The following is an 18,686-nucleotide window of genomic DNA, read 5'->3' as shown; positions in this document are numbered from 1 at the left end:
AGTCTCCAGTTAACTGGTCAATTCTTCTGTGCTCAGCTGACCTTGGCATGGCTCACTCATTCATCAGCAGTCAACTGGCAGGTCACCTGGGAAATGGTTGCTTTAGCATGGCTTCAGCTTAGATGTCAAGGCTATGGTTTTTCCAGTAGTCATATATGGATGTGAGAGTTGGACTATAAAGAAAGCTGGGCACAGAAGAATTGATGCTTTTGAACTGTGGTGTTGGAGAAGACTCTTGAGAGTCCCTTGGACTGCAAGGAGATCCAAGCAGTCCATCCTAAAGGAAATCAGTCCTGAATATTCATTGGAAGGACTGATGTTGAAGCTGAAACTCCAATACTTTGGCCACCTGATGTGAAGAACTGATTCATCTGAAAAGACCCTGATGCTGGGAATGATTGAAGGTGAGAGCAGAAGGGGATGACAAAGGATGAGATGGTTCGGTAGCTTCACTGACTCGATGGACATGAGTTTGAGTAAGCTCTGGGAGTTCATGATGGACAGGAAAGCCTGACGTACTTCAGTTCATGGGGTCGCAAATAATCGGACACGACTGAGCAACTGAACTGAACTAAACAGCTTAGATGACCTGTCTCTGCTCCTTGTGATTCTTTATCATCTGGGAGGCTACTCTGGGTTTATTCTCACAGTGAATGAAGAATGCTAAGAGAGAGTGCATATGTATATGGGCTTCAAAAGACCTAGCCTCAGAACTGGCGCACCATCATTTCCATCACATTCTATTGGCCAAAACAAGTCACAAAGTCAGTCAGATTCAGGAAGGAGGAAGAGCGAGGAGGACCAGGCTAACTGCAAAGCACCCTGCAAAGAATGGGAGTCCACGGAGGGGTGGAAGATTGGGACCTTTACAACTGACATACCACATCATCTTAAGAGCTTAAACATCTTATGTTCTATCAACTGGAGGGACTACACCATATTGCCAAGGAAATCTTTATCTCTGTGGTAACCATTATCCTAGCTACTAGGTATAGAGTAATCTGTAATATTTGTAATTATACAAGTTTTTATTTAGAACTTCTGAGACTTCTCTGTCATTCATTTAAGATGCCCTATCTTTCTATTAACAGATCAATCAAGCCTTTTATATGCCCTTGTCCAGTTTCTTTCTGAATCCATTACTGTTACAAAGCTCATTCAATTTCAATCTAGCTAAAGAACCAAAGGGTGAAAATGACATTAACATTGTATAGTTAAAGGAGCTACCATATGTTTTTCAAGAATATTCTCATTAACATAGTATATCTTATGTTTACAAGTTAAATTCATATTCTATATTTGAAAGCTATGTTAAGCTATGTTAGCCTACATGATAGAAGATTCTATATTTCTTATTTATCTAATACCACTAAATTATATGGGGCTTCCCTGATAGTTCAGTTGGTAAAGAATCCACCTGCAATGCAGGTGATCCCGGTTCGATTCCTGGGTTGGGAGGATCCCCTGGAGAAGGGAAAGGCTACCCACTCCAGTATTTGCTTCCCTTGTGCCTCAGCTGGCAAAGAATCCACCCACAGTGTGGGAGACCTGGGTTCAATCTCTGGGTTGGGAAGATCCTCTGGAGAAGGGAACAGCTACCCACTCCAGTATTCTGGCCTGGAGAATTCCATGGACTATATGTATAGTCCATGAGGTCGCAAAGAGATGGACACAACTGAGTGACTTTCACAACCTTCCGAAGCTAAATTATAATTAGTGCTATCTTGTACTTTTAAACCTACATGAACTGCAAGAGAAGCATGGAGTTTTAGAACACCCACTCATACACACACACACACACACACAGAACCATAATGAATTAGAATAAGCCTGGAAGTAGGTATCAGAAGACTTGGTTTCTCCCTGGAGCTCTGTTAACTTTCTATATGACTTTGGACAAGTCACAAAAACCTCTTAGGCTTATTTTCTTCATTTTATATTGAGAAGTTGGACTTTGGAAGTTGTATGAATCAAATCCACTCACTTGGGCAATATATCTTTATATCATTAAGTTTGAATTCATGGGCCTTTCATTCTATAACCTTTACAGATCACTTATATACAAATCAGATTTACTTTTATCAATTTTAAATTACTTTACCTTGTTATTTATTAGCAAGACAATTCAATCAACTGAATGAAATTTAAGAAAAAGTACCACTCCTATCTCCCTATTCCTGTTACAAGAATGATATATTATGTATATTTATAGCCAGTACAGCAAGAGCTCAAACAAATCAGAACAGACAACAGTTGTGAATGTCCAGCATAGCTGGATTGGCTCGGACTGCCTAGAAACCTAGATACCTGCACTGACTCCTCCCTCAAGTGACTCATTGGCTCTCTGGTAAATAAATGCAGACACACACTTACATACCCACACATAAACAGATAAATGGATAGGAAACACATGTGTTTCTCATTTTTCTTTTTTAAAGTAAAATATGAAAACATACTAACATAGTTCCAATAGTCCAATTTATTGTGGTTTTCTTTAGTATCAACATTCACAGACCCCATTTAATTCATATATTTTAGTATTTGAAGAGTATTTCAGAGTTTATCTAACCATCTCCTGATGATAACAATTAGGGCATCTTCAATTAATATTTTTACAGTTGTGAAAAAAGGCAACAGAATTGGAAATTAAGAATTATAAACTATTGTTTAAAAGAACAGCATTTCAGAAAATAAAGACAGCACCTGCCCAAAGGAGGCAACAATACTGCATTGTTGTTATGCATGACAACCTAAAACTCTCCTCAAGAAATGCCTAGTGATTAGCAGGTGAGACGAGGCCTCATGTCAAGTAGAGACCATGGCATTCACAGAAGAGGAGAAGGAACACCTTATAGTTATAAACACACTTAAAATGTCTCATTGAAAAGAATGTGGAAAACATACTTTTGAAAGAGATCCTACTGTTTATTTAGTAAAAGATTAAGTGTCTATCTTTTTGGAAAGATTTGTTTTCCTAACTAGTAAAATGAGACACTACTTGATTGCAGAGAGCCACGCCTTCCTCATTCTCAAAGTTAACCGCACCAACACATTTGTATCCTTGTGCACTTACGCAGAATTGATTCTTAGGGAGTCTGGAGCTAGTTGTTCAGTGACTGTCCCAAGTGCAGCATTGGCTGGGTTGGGGCAAGGCAAATGAAATTAATCTCTGGCACACTCACCACCCTCATCATTCTCACCAGTTCTCAGAGTGGTCCTCCTTATCTCCATGCCTCCTGCTCAGGGCTTTTGTGCTGCCCCTTCATCATGCAGAACCCTCAGTTTAGGGATCTGAGCAGAGCTTCCCTTTCCAAGGCAACACCTCTCACTGGGGGAAAAAGGTATAACTTTGGGAGAAGCAAGTCTAGGGTGGGGCCTGGGAAGGTGGAACACATTGATCTATTACCTCTCTGACTACCTTCTTAATTAGTCTCTCTGAATCTTGCCCCTACATTCCATCCTCGTGGATGGAATGGTCTTCAGATCTCTCCAATGGTCTTCTTATCATAGTCTTAACCATCGTGGTAACAAATTACCTTCACAGTTATAGAAAAAGTGCCACTTGTGGGAAAATATGCTTAGGAGTAATTATTGCTATCATGCTTTTGCTCAGAATCTAAATCCTTTCACCACCTCTATCTTCAAAATCCTGCTTCTCCTGGATTTTGCTCCCTCTCCTCCATCCACTGGTATATAATCAACTGACTCCCATAAAGAAGTTAATCACTGGCAATGATTTATTTTCTTGTCTACTTCCCTTCAGATATTTCCCAAGTTTTCCTGATCATAAGACTCACCTGATTTCTTAAATATAAGGTACCCCAGTTTCCTCCCCTGGAGAGTCTGAGTCAGCAGCTTCTGGGTGGGACACAGGAATCTGTGATATTAACAAAGAGCCCCATGTGATCATTTTTAAATTTTTAATTGGAGGATGATTACTTTACAATGTTTTGTGGGTTTCTGCCATACAACAAACTGAATCAGTAGTAACTATATACATATCCTCTTGCTCTTGAGTCTCCCTCCTGCTCACCCCATCCCTTTAGGTCGTCACAGAGTGCCAGGCTGGGCTCCCTGTGTCATATAGCAGCTCCCCACTAACTATTTTACACATGGTAGTGTATATATGTCAATACTACTTTCCCAAATAATCCCACTCTCTCCTTCCATTGCTGTGTCTTCAAGTCCGTTCTGTACATTTGTGTCTCCATTCCCTCCCTGAAGATAGGTTCATAGGAACCAGCTGTGAATGTTTGGATCAAGGGAGTTAGGGAAACCACTACTCTGACGAACAATATTTCAGACACCTGTAACAGGGAATGAAGATTAGTCCTCGAGAAACATCGTTAACACATACAGACATAAAGAGCAACACATAAATAAATAATTGTAAATGCGACCCCACTAACTTGTACAGAATTTGAGCATTATCACCTGTTATGGAATGTGGTCTGCAGACATCAAGGTGTCTCAGTCTGGTCCTGGCCCTGACACCCAGTTGTTAAAGCTTGAACAAGTTGTTTTCCTCAGATTCCCCACCTATAAACTCCCAGTTCCTACACAGTATGACGTTCTTATTTAGATCACTATTCCTTTTGACCCAGAATTTCTACTTCTAGTAATCTATCCTGGGAGTTAACCAGGGAAATGTACAAGTCCAGCAGATTGTTTATAATAATGAAAACATTGGAAGCTGTATTAATGTCCATCACTAGAGAACAGCTAAACATTGATTTATCTAGACATTGAATACCATGCAACATTAGAAATAGTAATGGAGATCTTTATGTTTGATATGGAAAATGTCCGTGACATATAAAGTAGTAAAAGCAGGTTACAAACATAACTTATACTTCAATCCCAGGTTGTTATATATTTTTTTAAGTGTGATGTTTGTAGAAAAAGACCATAGAGTTACACACCTAAGTACTAGCAGTGGATGATTTTTTCCTTTCTCTATATCCTTCTTTAATTGTCTGTATTTTTTGGAGTAAAATTAAAATCTATACTTGGGGGGAAATAATGTTTCATCCTTTTTAAAAAGGTACTTCTTCATGCACATTGCCAGGGTGATATCCACAATAGCCAGGAGACCAGGAGTAACTTAAAGGAAAGGTTTGTTACTTAAAGACAGTGTAAACAAGAGATGATCTTTCCTCCAAAAAAATCCCACTCCACTCTTTCACTCTACATTTGAGTTGTAAAGAGTTTGTCCAAAAGATCCTATTTTTCCTAGTGTTCTGGGAAAACGTACCCATTCATTCACCTGAGCCAATTTCAAGGAACTAAATTGGCTGCAGAGCAGCCGGTGGAAAACCAAGGCAAGTGTCAGGAAGGGCAAAACTCTGCTTATTTTAGGCCTCCTGGAAAGGCTCTTCCCAAATCCCTTGCTCTCAGCTGGGAGGGCTCAAGAAGATTCAGGTGACCCCAATGGGGAGAGGGCGGGGACCAGCCCTGCTTCCTGCTATAATAGCCAGGGCCGCACACCCCTCTGCCTGGTGGATTTGGTGGTATCTTCGGTCATGGCATGCAGGCAGAGAGGAGACAGCGGGAGACCCATAAGTTGGTTCCGTGCAGACTGGAGGTAATTCTGGGGGCAGAAGGAAGGGGACATAACGCCTTGTCTGCTGAAGTTCACTCCTCTTTAACTTTCTTCCCCATGTCCTCCTGCCTCTACAGGTCATTTTTTCTATCCTTCACCCTTTTGGCTTCAGTGAACTCAATAGATGTTAATCAGTTGGTGGATCCTGCCTTCCCAGGTAGGCCTCTTGGGTGAGCTAAATGCCCTTAAGCATCTCTGCAATGGATTGCAACTAGGGTGGGTGCCTAGGTGGCCAGAAAACACAAAAGTGAGTTAAACGATCTCCAGTCATTCTTTTGCCTATCTTGATCAAGTCACTTCAGTTTTCCCATAGCTTACCTATAGCTTGCTCTGCAGCTAAACGCAAGAGCTTGGAAAAACACCTGCACTACCTTCTATTTCCTCACTGCCTCCAGCTTTACAACACCCGAAGAATAGCAAACCACCTACCAAGCCCTCATCTTTGGGAGCAGTCATCTTCAAACACATACTCATGCTTAAGGAAAGCATCAACAATAACAGGCAAAATCACTTGTAACGAGGAGTTTCTCAAGATTTTCACCTGAGCCAGAGGATGCACAGTGTCAAGCTATTGGCAGATTATTCAGTCTTCAAAAAATGTGTTCTTAAAGTTACCTAGGGAATCTTTTAAACTTCGAATTGAAAGATCTTTAGAAAAAACTTTTCCCCAATCCTTCACAGAACTACCATCTCTATTTCCATCAGGGTTCCAGGCTGGTTCCCACATGCATACTTGTTAACCCGAATCCAGCTTTATCCTGGATAGAAAGTCCTAGGCATTTAATTGATATCTTCATTACAGTCCTTGGTATCTTACATTGTAGCTATGTATTCCTATCAACTTGTAAGCTCCCCAGGATGGGGATTAAGCTTTGCCTCTCCCAACTGCCATCCTCCCCGATGCCTGTTAGAGAGGAAAGTTTCCTCAATGCACTTCTGTAGGAATCATGCCTCCTGTGTTCAAAGATGCCCCACGTGCTTTCTTTGCTCTTCAGGTACTGTCACTTGCTATGAAAACAGAATGGTAGTGGAGTTTAAAAGAACTCTTGGCAACAAGATTCAGCATGCATCTGTGGTGGGTAAGTAATATGTACTGTCTCATTTAAGTCTCACTTAGTAGGAAGCCCTTGGCTCAAAGTCATCACCATTTTCCAGTGAGCAGAGTTCACAAACTCTGGAGCAGCTGGTGCTCAAATCCCATGATGTCACAGGGTCCTTGAACTGCATGGTGACTCCTAAGAGTGGAAGACCTTGTCTGTCTTTGGAAATCTGTCTTATCTCAGGAATTCCCTAAGAAAAGCCTATCTTCAAATCACAGCATCTCTCAGAGCTTGGGTTATATCCCAGTTGGGAAAATAAAAAGTAAGAAGTGATTGAAGTACCTTAGAAATAAATTTGCAGTCTTGGTTATGTAGCTTTGGTTGACTCTGTCAGTGAAATATAAGATATAAATACATCTTGGCTATCTCCTTTCTAAAGCTGCTCTTGTTTCTGTAGATTCCCTTGGTCTTAAAATGCTGAACTGCACTTATGTTCTGGAACCTGAAAAGCTCACCCTGAAGGCCCCATATGAAAGCTGTACCAAAAGAGTGGTAAGTAATTGAGGAGTAATTTGGAAAGTAGTAACCTAGGAGTTAAAGCTTTGGAGTAGAGCAGTGGTTCTCAATCCGGGTGATCTTTCTCTTTGGTCATCCCAGAGAACATCCTACAATGTTTGGAGACACTTACCACAGCTGGTAGGGGAGGAGGGAAAGGGCAGCTACTGGCCACCTGGTGGGTACAAGCCAAGAATATTGCCAAATAACCTCCACTGCATACAGGAACTCTCAAAAAAGATATATTAGACTCAAAACTCCAATGCTGAGCTTACAAAACCCTTGAATTGAGGCTTTGGGCTTTATTTCTGTCTCTGCCACTATCTATATGATTTGGAGTAAGTTAGCTAACCTTTCCAAGCCTCTACTTGCCTACTGGAGAATGGATTATGATATCTTTCCATAACGTATCTAAAGACGAATGACACAATGAAGAACTAGGCATAGTATGTAGACACAGCAAATGATCAAACATGAGCTATTTTGATCTACACCCCTCAAGGAAAGGGGGATGCTATTTTGGTGCTGGCGAATGGAGTGCTGGTACCTCTATGCTGGAAGGTGAGCAACAGCTGAAAAATAGGATTTTCTACTGTCAAGCAATAGTGCTACCCAATCAGGGTTATTAGGAGCAGTAAAAGAAGCCTAAGTCCTTTTCAGGCTTTATGTACAAACAATCACTTAGGGAACTTGTAAAAGTACAGAATTCATTTAGTTGACTTAATAGGTCTAGGGTACATCCTACAAGTCTTAACAGTCTACTTGATCTGATTCTACTGAAGATCTCCTGTAATTAAAACTTTCCCTTCTAAAACTAACTTTCCCAGCTTTAGGGAGCTTAGTGTTGTATTCCTTTAGAACAAGGTCTGCAGAATATGAGCTGTGTATGGCCACAGCCAGTCCATGATCTATGTGTGATGGTCATCAAACTAAGAATGCCTTTAGTTTTTAAGTGTTTTAAAAATGTTAAAAGCATATGTGGCCTAAAAAGTCTAAATATTTACTAACTTTACAGAAAATTGTTAGCTGACCACTGCTTTAGGCAGAGTTCCCTGAGTCAGGGGAAATGGCAAAGATGGCTCTGTCCAGCACCCAGCACAATGGCTGCTCATGTAGGTGCTCAATAAGTATTTCTATCTCTTGATAGAGGCAGCAAACCCAATAGGACCCTGATACTCAGACATAGGGTAAATGTAAAGGGAAAACAAAAACTGGACTGAGCCCTGAAACTCAAGGAACTGTTCTCTGCCAATGAATGAGTCCTGGGATATCTAAAGAGGCTAAAGAATCTCCTGGTATAGGAATGAGGGACTTTTCTAGAACTGTGGTACTGATGACTTCTAAGGGGTTTGCTAATCAGCTGAGTCAGATGGTATTTTGGAATCTCCTTTCTCATTGAAGTTCTAGCACTCTGTCCTTACTATGCCATTTTCATACAGCTTGGCCAACACCAGATGACCATCACATTCATGAATGACAATGCTGCCCATAGACAAGGGACTGTCTTGTATCACGTCAGCTGTCCAGTTATGCAAGCAGAAAGACATGAACAGCATTCGGGATCCACAATCTGCTCGAAGGATTTCATGTCTGTGAGTGAAGCAGGCTGACTGCTTCTCATCCAGCTACCAAAGGGGGAATGTGATCTAGAGAGAGCTGGACTTCAGAACAAGATCAGGATTGCAATCCTGTATTTCACTACTGACTTGCTATGTGGCTTTGGGTTGATTTCTTAACCTCAGTGAGACCTTTTTTAAATCTGAAGTGGCAGACAATAACACCACATATGGTGACTTTAAAAACTCAGAAGGTAGATTTAAGCACTCAGCGCATCATGTTTTAGCAATAAAAAGGGTTCAGTTGGTAGCTTGACAAACTGGATATTTATGTACAAGGCCCTATACCAGATGCTAGGAAATTTTAAATGAGAAAAACAGCCCAGCCACATACTCATGGACTTTATAGTCTCAAGTGGCTAATAGCAACAGTGGACAAAAGTACTCATACTTTAACAGTGGAACTGCATGGCTCGACAGGACTGAGTGTCTCAACGTACAACTGGAAGGGAGCTTTAGATCTTCCACTTACATTGAGGTCTCGAAAGCTCAATGGGGAAATGATGTCTAAGGGCACTTCTAGGATTCTTGACTGGTCCTGTGTTTCTACTATATCCCACACCAGCCCTCACACTGTAAGAACCAGACAGCAGTTGCTCTGGGTGTTTTCCATGTCCCAGCAGACAGCATGACTTCAGAGATCTTCTCCAAATCAAACCTTCACATCATCCTTTTTTTTCTTCCAGTTTACCTTTCACTTTTTTCCTGGCTTGGCTGACGACACTACGGTATGAAAACTACCTTTTAGATTACAAGCCTAAATAACCTTTAGCTCCATATTAAAGGTGGCATAACTTCAACCCTGGTTAAAATATTAAATAGTCTTGGAGTTAAGGTGAGCACCAGCCCTCTAAATGAAACTTTTGCCTTTAGGGTCCCAAACCTCAGATGGGATGGACCATTACAGTTGGTGATGGTGAAAGAGCCCAAAATCTGACCCTTCAAGAGGCCCTGATGCAAGGATATAATCTCCTGATTGAGAATCAGAAGATGAGCATCCAAGTGTTATTCCATGCCACTGGAGTGACTCACTACTCGGTAGGTGTGAAATCTGTTTGTACCACCATCCAGGCTCAGACCAGTATTTCTAAATGCAAGCATAATCTCAACCATTTCCTCAAACTGGGGTTATAACGCATTCAACAGCCAAGTACTGTACTAAGTATGAAAGATGGTGAGATACAATGGTGAACAAAATAGACGTTTCTTTAGTTTGTCTTCTCCATAGATCTAAGCTCACTAAATGTGGAGGCACAGTAGTACTGAACTAATGAAGGTGTTCTGTTTTATCATTGCCATGTTTAGTGTTTAAAGTGAAAGTGAAGTCGCTCAGTCGTGTCCAACTCTTTGCAACCCCGTGGACTGTAGCCCACCAGGCTCCTCCGTCCATGGGATTTTCCAGGCAAGAGTACTGGAGTGGGGTGCCATCTCCTTCTCCAGGGGATCTTCCCGACCCAGGGATCGAACCCAGCTCTCCTGCATTGCAGGCAGAGGCAGGCAGATGCTTTAACTTCTGAGCCACCAGGGAAGCCCAGTAGGTACTGGCATTTTGGGGACCAACAATCAAGATACTACATTAAATCAGTTAATGTGCCAAAGTACTTAGAACAGGTCTTGGCATCTACGTATTCAAACATCAGCCATCTTAACAGTACTGCTATACATTGAGTATAAACAAACTGCTGAATCTTAAACATTCTCTCTGAATGCTGATACCATAAGTCATAAAACAAGAGCTCTTACTGCTTAGAAATGATCAGCTACAGGTCATGAGCAGAAATCACCTTGCCAGATGTTATAAAGTATAAGATTTTAAAACTAGAACTAGTTGTTCACCTGTAGAACAACTATAGGGTGAAATACCTGAACTCTACTTCGGCCAGGATGGTGCCCAATAGTTGAATGTTTGCCCTAACTGCTTCTAGCACTGGTCAAAAATTCAAGTAACTCGAGTAAACCAATGTCTTTGCAAATGCCTCTCTTCAGCAAAGTAACAGCCATCTCTACATGGTGCCTCTGAAGCTCACGCATGTGTCTCCTGGGCAGACAATCATCTTATCATCACGACTCATTTGTGTGTCAGGTAAGGCCTGGGAAAGGGAAAGTACAGTTGTAAAAGACATTGTTCTAAGGGCTTAATCAAAGCTGACCATTCTGTCATTCCTTCTAGATCCTGTGACCTGTAATGCCACACACATGACTCTCACCATACCAGAATTTCCTGGGAAGTTAAAATCCGTGAGCTTTGAAAATAAGAATATTGCTGTGAACCAGTTGCCCAACAGCGGGATTGTCATGGAAATAGCAAATGGCCTCAGGTTGCACTTCAGCAAAACTCTCCTCAAAACAAAAGTATGTTCCATTGAAACTTAGCCTTTTAGACCATTGTGATTTGGCTGCTGACTTATCCATAAATTCTAATTGCTAGTGTAAAAAAAAAGATTCAAAAATTTTGGAGGCCTCATTTGAACAGCTTGCATAAGTAATTCTCAAGTAACTGAAATTCACTCTCAAACACCAAGTCGTTTTCAACTTCAATGGAAATTTTCCTTAAGTGTCTTTGTTCACTGAATAGTACAAACTGCTACTAAGCATCTAATGATAAACCTCTCATGGCCTATTAAAAACAGGACAGTTTGAGCCAAACTAGTGTCCTCTGCTATCCTCAGTGAAGCCAGTATTGACTGATGCAATTGCCAGGGACACAGAATAATCTTATGTTGATGTATATGTTGCAATAACATTTTATAACTCCTGGATTTGCAAGTTGAATTAACAGATCAAATTTCAATGTCTAGTACAAAGAGCATGCAGTGCTGGGTACTTGAGGGCATGAACTTAGAGAAATTTCCTGCCTCAGGAAGAATCCGGTCTAGAGAAGTGATGGGATCTCTTGCTCTGGTTTAAAGGAAAACCATATTCAGTCTGGAGTGTGCCTTGCAGATTTCAGCGTACTTCCTTCCTATCTACCTGCTCAACAGGCTGTAGCTGCTAACTGACTTTCTTCCATTTCAGTTCTCTGAAAAATGCCTACCCTATCAGTTCTACTTAACGTCACTGAAGCTGACGTTTTATACTCAACTGGAGACAGTATCCATGGTGATTTATCCTGAGTGTGTCTGCGAGTCAACAGTTTCTATAGGTAAAGATCATTTTCTTGAATAGTTCCTACATTCTACACTCTCTTAGCTCTTATATGGAGGAAAGTGTACGGGAGTTCAAATTCTGTACTGCTTATACTTCAAGGAAATGGAAGACTGGTTAGACCACAAATAGCAGTCTAAGCTGCTATGATAGGAATCTAAGGAAGATAACACTTCCAAAATACACATACAGGAAGGTTTCACAACTGTTTAATGTTTTTAAGTAACCTGGGTGTGCTTCATGTTAGAAGTCTGAGCCCACCATCTAAGTAAGATTGTTTTAAATCTGAAACTAGAGGGACTGAGTATTTCCCCAAACTCTTAAATTCCTCAAAGAATATGGAAGTCGGTATTTGCCCTTGTTTACTATTGCCTTTGTGCTCCTTTTTATTTGTATCAGGCCAAGTCGAATAGAAAAAATTAGTTGTTGCTTCAACTTGCCCTCAAACCAAGATCTGTGAGTCTTGAGAGAGGGGACTTTAGGACACAGGCACTACACTTTAAGCCACGTAGGGTTTCATCATGGCTTTCTTACCCCACCTGGTGCCTCTTCCTGTGTCTCCTGCTCCTTCCTTTGGATGAAAAATCCTTAGAGCAAGCCTCACGGCTATCTAGGTACCGTGGGGTCTCCCCTTGTAATGCAAGCTGCTTGTCAAGTTATTTTCCCAAATAGACTTAAATTCTGTTGCTTCCTGATGAAAATCCAAACTTCATTACATTTCAAACTAGGAATGACAATAGTCACATAGACATTTTTTAAACTCCCTCCACCATATAGTTTCAGGGAAGCTATGTACTCAAGATGGGTTTATGGACGTCGAGGTCTACCGCCATCAAACAAAACCAGCTCTCAACTTGGACACTATTAGGGTGGGAGACTCCTCCTGCCAGCCAGTCTTTAAAGCTCCATTTCAAGGACTGGTGAAGTTTCACATACCCCTGAATGGATGTGGAACAAGACGTAAGGTTAGTATAAGATTAGTATTGGCACACAGCAAGAGATTAAGACTTACATTTGAGATAACTAACCACTTTCTCTAACCTTTAAGTTTGAGAATGACAAAGTCATCTATGAAAATGAAATACATGCTCTCTGGGCGGATCTTCCTCCAAGCACAATTTCCAGAGATAGTGAATTCAGGTGTGACACAATTGCTACTTAACTTTAAGTGCCAGAATAAACTTGAGCAGTCTTTTAACCTAAAATTCTCAACACCCCCACCTACCCACTCTTACAGAATGACGGTGAGGTGCTATTATAGCAGCAGTAACATGCTAATAAATACCAACGTCGAAAGCCTTCCTCCTCCAGTAGCCTCAGTGAAGTCAGGTCCACTTGCCTTGACCCTGCAAACCTACCCAGGTGAGACATTATAACCTAAAAAATCTGCTTAAAAACTCAGGGGACTCATCCCTAAAATGAACTTTAAACCAGACTAGAGTAGTAACCATGCTTAAGCTTCTGTTGCAACCATCAACTACTTGAGTACAGAATGGCTTCTACTCCATTTCAGATAATTCCTACCTGCGACCATATGGGGACAAAGACTACCCTGTGGTGAGATACCTCCGCCAACCAATTTACTTAGAAGTGAGAGTCCTAAACAGGACTGACCCCAACATCAAGTTGGTCTTAGATGATTGCTGGGCAACATCCACCACGGACCCAGCCTCTCTCCCTCAGTGGAATATTATCGTGGATGGGTATGTATTCTCCACATAAGGTAGTCCAGCTAATCAAACTGCCAGTAAAAAAAATAATAAAATGCTCTTGAGCTTGAGAGGAGCACTATATCAAAGGCCCTGATTTTTGTTCTTATTTCTTACCAACCAGTCCTCAGTCTAATAAGTTGACTCCTGTCTTGCCTATTACCCTTGAATCTAAAATGATCCTTCCCAAGGAAATAATGACTTCAGTACTCTAACATCTGGAAAGAGAATATATTTCTAGTTCCTATTTACTGAATAACTTTTTTGCTCATTGATAAGTTGTGTCTAATTCTTCGTGACCCCCCTGTGACCCATCAGGCTCTTCTGCCCATGGGACTTTCCAGGCAAGAACACTGGAGTGGGTTGCCATTTCTTCTTCCAGGGGATCTTCCCAGCTCCATTGCCAGGCAGATTCTTTACCACCGAACCACCTGGGGAAGGTGCATTGAATATGTGTGTGTGTGTCACTTAATTGTGTCTGGCTATTGGTGATCCCATGGGGGTATATAGCCCACCAGGCTTCTCTGTCCATGAAGTTCTCCAGGTAAGAATACTGGAGGGGGCTGCCATTCCCTTCTCCAGGGGATCTCCCGACCCAGGCATCGAACCCAGGTCTCCCTCAGTGCAGACACATTCTTTACCATCTGAGCCACCAGAGAAGCCCATTGAATAACTACCACATGCCAAAAAACAATGCTCTGTACTCCAGATGCATTATCTAAACCACAGCACTCCGTGAGTGACACTAGCCCCCTCACTTTATAAAGAAACCCAAGCTTACTACTTAAATAACTAGCCCAAAGTAATATTTAGTCAGTGATAGGACGTGAATGGACTTCCCCAACTACTCAGTTGTAAGGAATCCATTTGCAATGTATGATCCACAGGAGGCCTGGGTTTAATCCCTGGGTTGGGGAAGATCCCCTGGAAGGAGGGAATGGCATCCCAATCCAGTTCTCCTGCCTGAATTACATAGACAGAGGAGTCTGGTGGGCTACAGTCCTTAGGGTCGCAAAGAGTTGGACACATGAAGCTACAACCCTCTGCTAGCATTTAAAATAAACGGCAGGAGCTCTCTACCCTTTCTTTATCAGCAACATATACTAACTGTCTGGGACGTAATACTCAGATTCATAAGAATTAAGCCATTGTCATCTGAAGAGCTACACAATTCTTGATTAGTTTAGCTGGCATACAAATAGGTATTGACACTCAACACAAAGTAGAAAACCTAGCCCAAGTAATTTATACCTTCATGGATACTGTTGGATGGTCAAGTCAGATATATGAAATAAACTAAAAGTACAGGCAGAGGTCTAAAGGAGGGCATGGCAACCCACTTGGTATTTTTGCATGGAGACTCCCCATGGACAGAGGAGCCTGGTGGGCTACATACAGTCCATGGGTTTACAAAGAGTTGGACACGACTGAGCGACTAAGCACAACACAGGTAGAAGGTAGAGCAATAGTCTTGAGGGTGTTACACGTGACTGAATTTAAGCAAACGCTGAGTTTGAGTCTGAGGTGAATTCAGCTGATGTCCCACCCTGAAATATGCCTTCCAGCTGTGAATACAACTTGGACAACCACAGAACCACCTTCCATCCGGTTGGCTCCTCGGTGGCCTATCCTAATCACTATCAGAGGTTTGATGTGAAGACCTTTGCCTTTGTGTCAGAGGCCCCAGTTTTCTCTCACTTGGTAAGTGATTAACCGGTTACCTGGGACAGGTTGCCTGAGACATCAGCTCCACTCAACTCTTGTCTCCTCTCCAGGTCTACTTCCACTGCAGTGCCTTAATCTGTGATCAACTTTCCTCTAACTTCCCCCTGTGTTCTGCGTCTTGCCTTGGGTCATCCAGAAGCAGGCGAGGTACAATTTTCAAGTCTTCATTTAATGAGTTTACTTAAAGCAAGCCTGATCCTTTCGGAATTTAGGAATGAGTGCTTTGTTTTTCATCTAATCCAAGATCCCAAGAAACCTGGGAGTCTGGACAGGTTCACAATCAGTCCCATGGACAAGTTTGTGTTTGCACCTAAACTGTAGCCTGATCTTCTGAGACCCCCCAAAAGTTGTTCTTCCTGAGTCTACATAGACTCTGAACTTTGTCTTCTGATAGTCTCTGATAGCTCATCCTGCTCTTACAGTACGTTGTACACTCTCGCCTGTGAAGGGAGGCAAGATTACATAGAGCAGGGAGTCCATACAGAGCAGGTGTACCCCCAAAACACTTCTCACCAGTACTCATTATCCCAGAGGTCAAACTGTCTGTCTGCAGCCACAGGGGCCACTGAGGAAGAGAAGATGATAGTGAGTCTCCCAGGCCCCATCCTCCTGTTGTCAGATGGCTCTTCATTCAGAGGTATGGATTTAAAGCCTTGGGTACTTTTTTAACTGAAGCTCTTGGTTTTATGTCAGACTTAAGTGTGCACAGATAACATGCGTGTGTGCTCAGTCATATTCAACTCTTTGTGGCCACATGGACTGTAGCCCACCAGGCTCCCCTGCCCACGGAATATTTCAGGCAAGAATACTGGAGAGGGGTGCCACTTCCAATTCCAGGGGATCTTCCTGACCCAGGGATCAAATGTGCGTCTCTTGTGTCTCCTGCATTGGCAGGTGGATATCTTACTATTAATGCCACCAGGGGAGGCCACAGATACCAAGTGCTTATGATTAAACAAGAGAATGCACCTCTCCCCAGCAACAGGTTCTGTTAAGTCTGTGTACCCTTCCCAGAATCTCTTTCCCACAAGACGATCATTTAGTCTACCTACTGTACAGAGACCTCTCATTGTTAATAACTAAGAAAATTCTAGTTTTGTCACTAATGGCACATTAGAATCCTTAAATCTTAGTCCTCAAATATTGGGCCTACTATAGAAGAATTTCAAGCTCTTTCTTTAGAAAGACTAACAGGTCAGAAAACATGTGCTTATTATTACAAAACTTTAGTCTTTACTAGATTATGTTAATATATCTTCATCCCAGATAGTCTTAATTTTAGGCCTAGAACTTGAAATTAAACTCACTTAAATCACTAGCTACTAACTGCAAGAAATCATGCACTTGGGACAACTAACCACATATATCAGTGCCAGAATGTTAAACAAGCTGGGACTGAGATCCTTCCAGGTGTCAGCCCATCTGATCTGAGTGAAAGCAAGTAGGAAGTGGGAACAGCCGTGGGAGTGGAGTAAGGCGAGAAGGCGGCTGGCTTGAGGGGGAAAGACTACACTCTTTTGCAAGCTCCCAAGTGAACCCTTTGAAGCTTATTTTCACTTCCTTCTCTGGGTAACTTTAATTGTAAAGCTTCAGCTTCAACTTAAACCAAGTGTAAGTGATCTTAAGACTTGAATATGTCTGTTTCCTTCCCAGATGCTGTGGATTCTAAAGGGCATGGGACTACTGGATATGTTGCTTTTAAAACTGTGGTTGCTGTAGTTGCCTTAGCAGGTGTCGTGGCAACTCTAAGCCTAATCAGCTACCTGCGCAAGAAAAGAATCACAATGCTAAACCACTAATTGGATTTTCAAATAAAATGTGGAAGTAAGCCTCTTGTTTCTTAAATTTAGATGGAGTTCAAGGACTCTTTCTTGCAATCATTTTTCTTTAGAGACTATAGTACCTTTCCACAGTCCTCTTGAAAGGCTTTGTTCTGTGTGGATGTGAATAAGGGTATTCCTGACTTAATTGCTTCCTGTCACTAGCTTTTTCTGCTCTCTACCCCCAAAACTGGCAGTGCCAGAGAATTCAATAATGGGACTTAGTGACAGTCTACCTCTAGGGGTATATTTAGGTGGCTTTAATGTCTTTTACCCTATCCATTCATATATACAAGATGAGGGCAAGTCACTCCTAATCACTGGAATAACTTCCCTTCCCTAAAAGGGAAAAGAAGGTAGGTATTCCCAAGGAAGTAATCTAGTATCATACTTAAAGTAGTATTTCCTAACTCAAATTACTCTTTCCGATGAGTAGACAACTCCCCTGAGAAATTAAGGGATTCAGTTATTCTCCCATGCATTCCCAGTCTAATTAAAGACCTGCACTCTCTTTGGGGAATGGAAAGGAAGATTCTAGCTTCATTAAGAGCAATTACAACATTCCTGGTCTCATTAAAACTACACAGATGAACATGAGCCTCATAGCTGAGCCTGGAGAGCTGCTTTTTACCCACTACTCAATTATTACTTCCTCCCGAGGCTACCCCCTCTTAACTAGGCTGTAATTATGTCAAAATGATTAGTCTGCCTCTCACTGTAGTTCTAACAAACCATATTCAAGATGTCTAATAGACATTAACTTGTATCCTTCAACTAGAAAAAAGTCTGGATCTAAGCCAGAACCTGTGCTATGAAAAGCTGTACAGCTTCCGAATCTCTGTACATAGTGGTGGTAAATAGAACTATAAACATCTTTAGTGTTTGGACTTTGCCCTTCAACTGTGACTTGTCATACTCCTGGGTTTTTCAAAACCTTGAAAGAATATTATATATAGTCATCTTGTGATACTGTAGGTCTTTAATGATGAATCCTCTGCCTTTTGTGCAACAGAGCCTTTGATTCTAACTCCTTTTAAGAGTTAGATGATAAAATTCAACCCTGGTATAGGGAAGGAAACCATTACACTGATATACTGCACAAAAAGTCTTGTCTTCCTAGAGTAATAAGGTCAAAATTCAAGTTCTTATGAAGACTTTTGGACAGTGTTTTATAAGAGAATAAGGCATTAGTCTGTCACTGATACAAACAAATGGTCTTGGATTCAAAGTCTCCTGTGGCTGCATCATGTTAGTGTTACATATTAGAATCAGAATTGTTGCATGTGCTGCCTGAACTTCTTAAAATGGCATTTAAAACTGCTGGCTGCTTAAATGGTTTTCAGATCTCATATGGCAGGCTGAATAATGACCACCCCCCAACATGTCCACATCCTAATCACCAGAAACAGAATGTTGTTACCTAGTCATGGTCCCAAAAGGACTTTGCATGTGTGGTTAAGAGTCTTGACATAGGA

The 18,686-nt window shown here is 41.6% G+C and overlaps 1 protein-coding gene across 1 annotated transcript; it reads left to right on the top strand.

Moving 5' to 3' along the window:
• Window positions 1-5,522: 5,522 nt before the first annotated feature.
• ZP2 (zona pellucida glycoprotein 2) lies at window positions 5,523-17,240 on the top strand. The gene is made up of 18 exons (XM_040257618.1): window positions 5,523-5,584; window positions 5,680-5,759; window positions 6,598-6,681; window positions 7,100-7,194; window positions 8,637-8,789; window positions 9,500-9,541; window positions 9,687-9,851; window positions 10,800-10,896; window positions 10,984-11,165; window positions 11,829-11,955; window positions 12,735-12,922; window positions 13,006-13,097; window positions 13,195-13,319; window positions 13,471-13,660; window positions 15,232-15,367; window positions 15,442-15,538; window positions 15,945-16,028; window positions 17,045-17,240. Exons 1-18 carry the CDS (start codon window positions 5,523-5,525, stop codon window positions 17,188-17,190), a joined length of 2,145 nt encoding a protein of 714 aa, XP_040113552.1. The 3' UTR covers window positions 17,191-17,240.
• Window positions 17,241-18,686: the final 1,446 nt, after the last annotated feature.

This window comes from Oryx dammah, unplaced genomic scaffold, assembly GCF_014754425.2.
Source record: "Oryx dammah isolate SB20612 unplaced genomic scaffold, SCBI_Odam_1.1 HiC_scaffold_2, whole genome shotgun sequence".
In the NCBI taxonomy this organism is placed as follows: Eukaryota; Metazoa; Chordata; class Mammalia; order Artiodactyla; family Bovidae; genus Oryx; species Oryx dammah.
The sequence above is the reverse complement of the archived record's forward strand: the minus strand, read 5'-3'. Positions and strand labels throughout refer to the sequence as shown.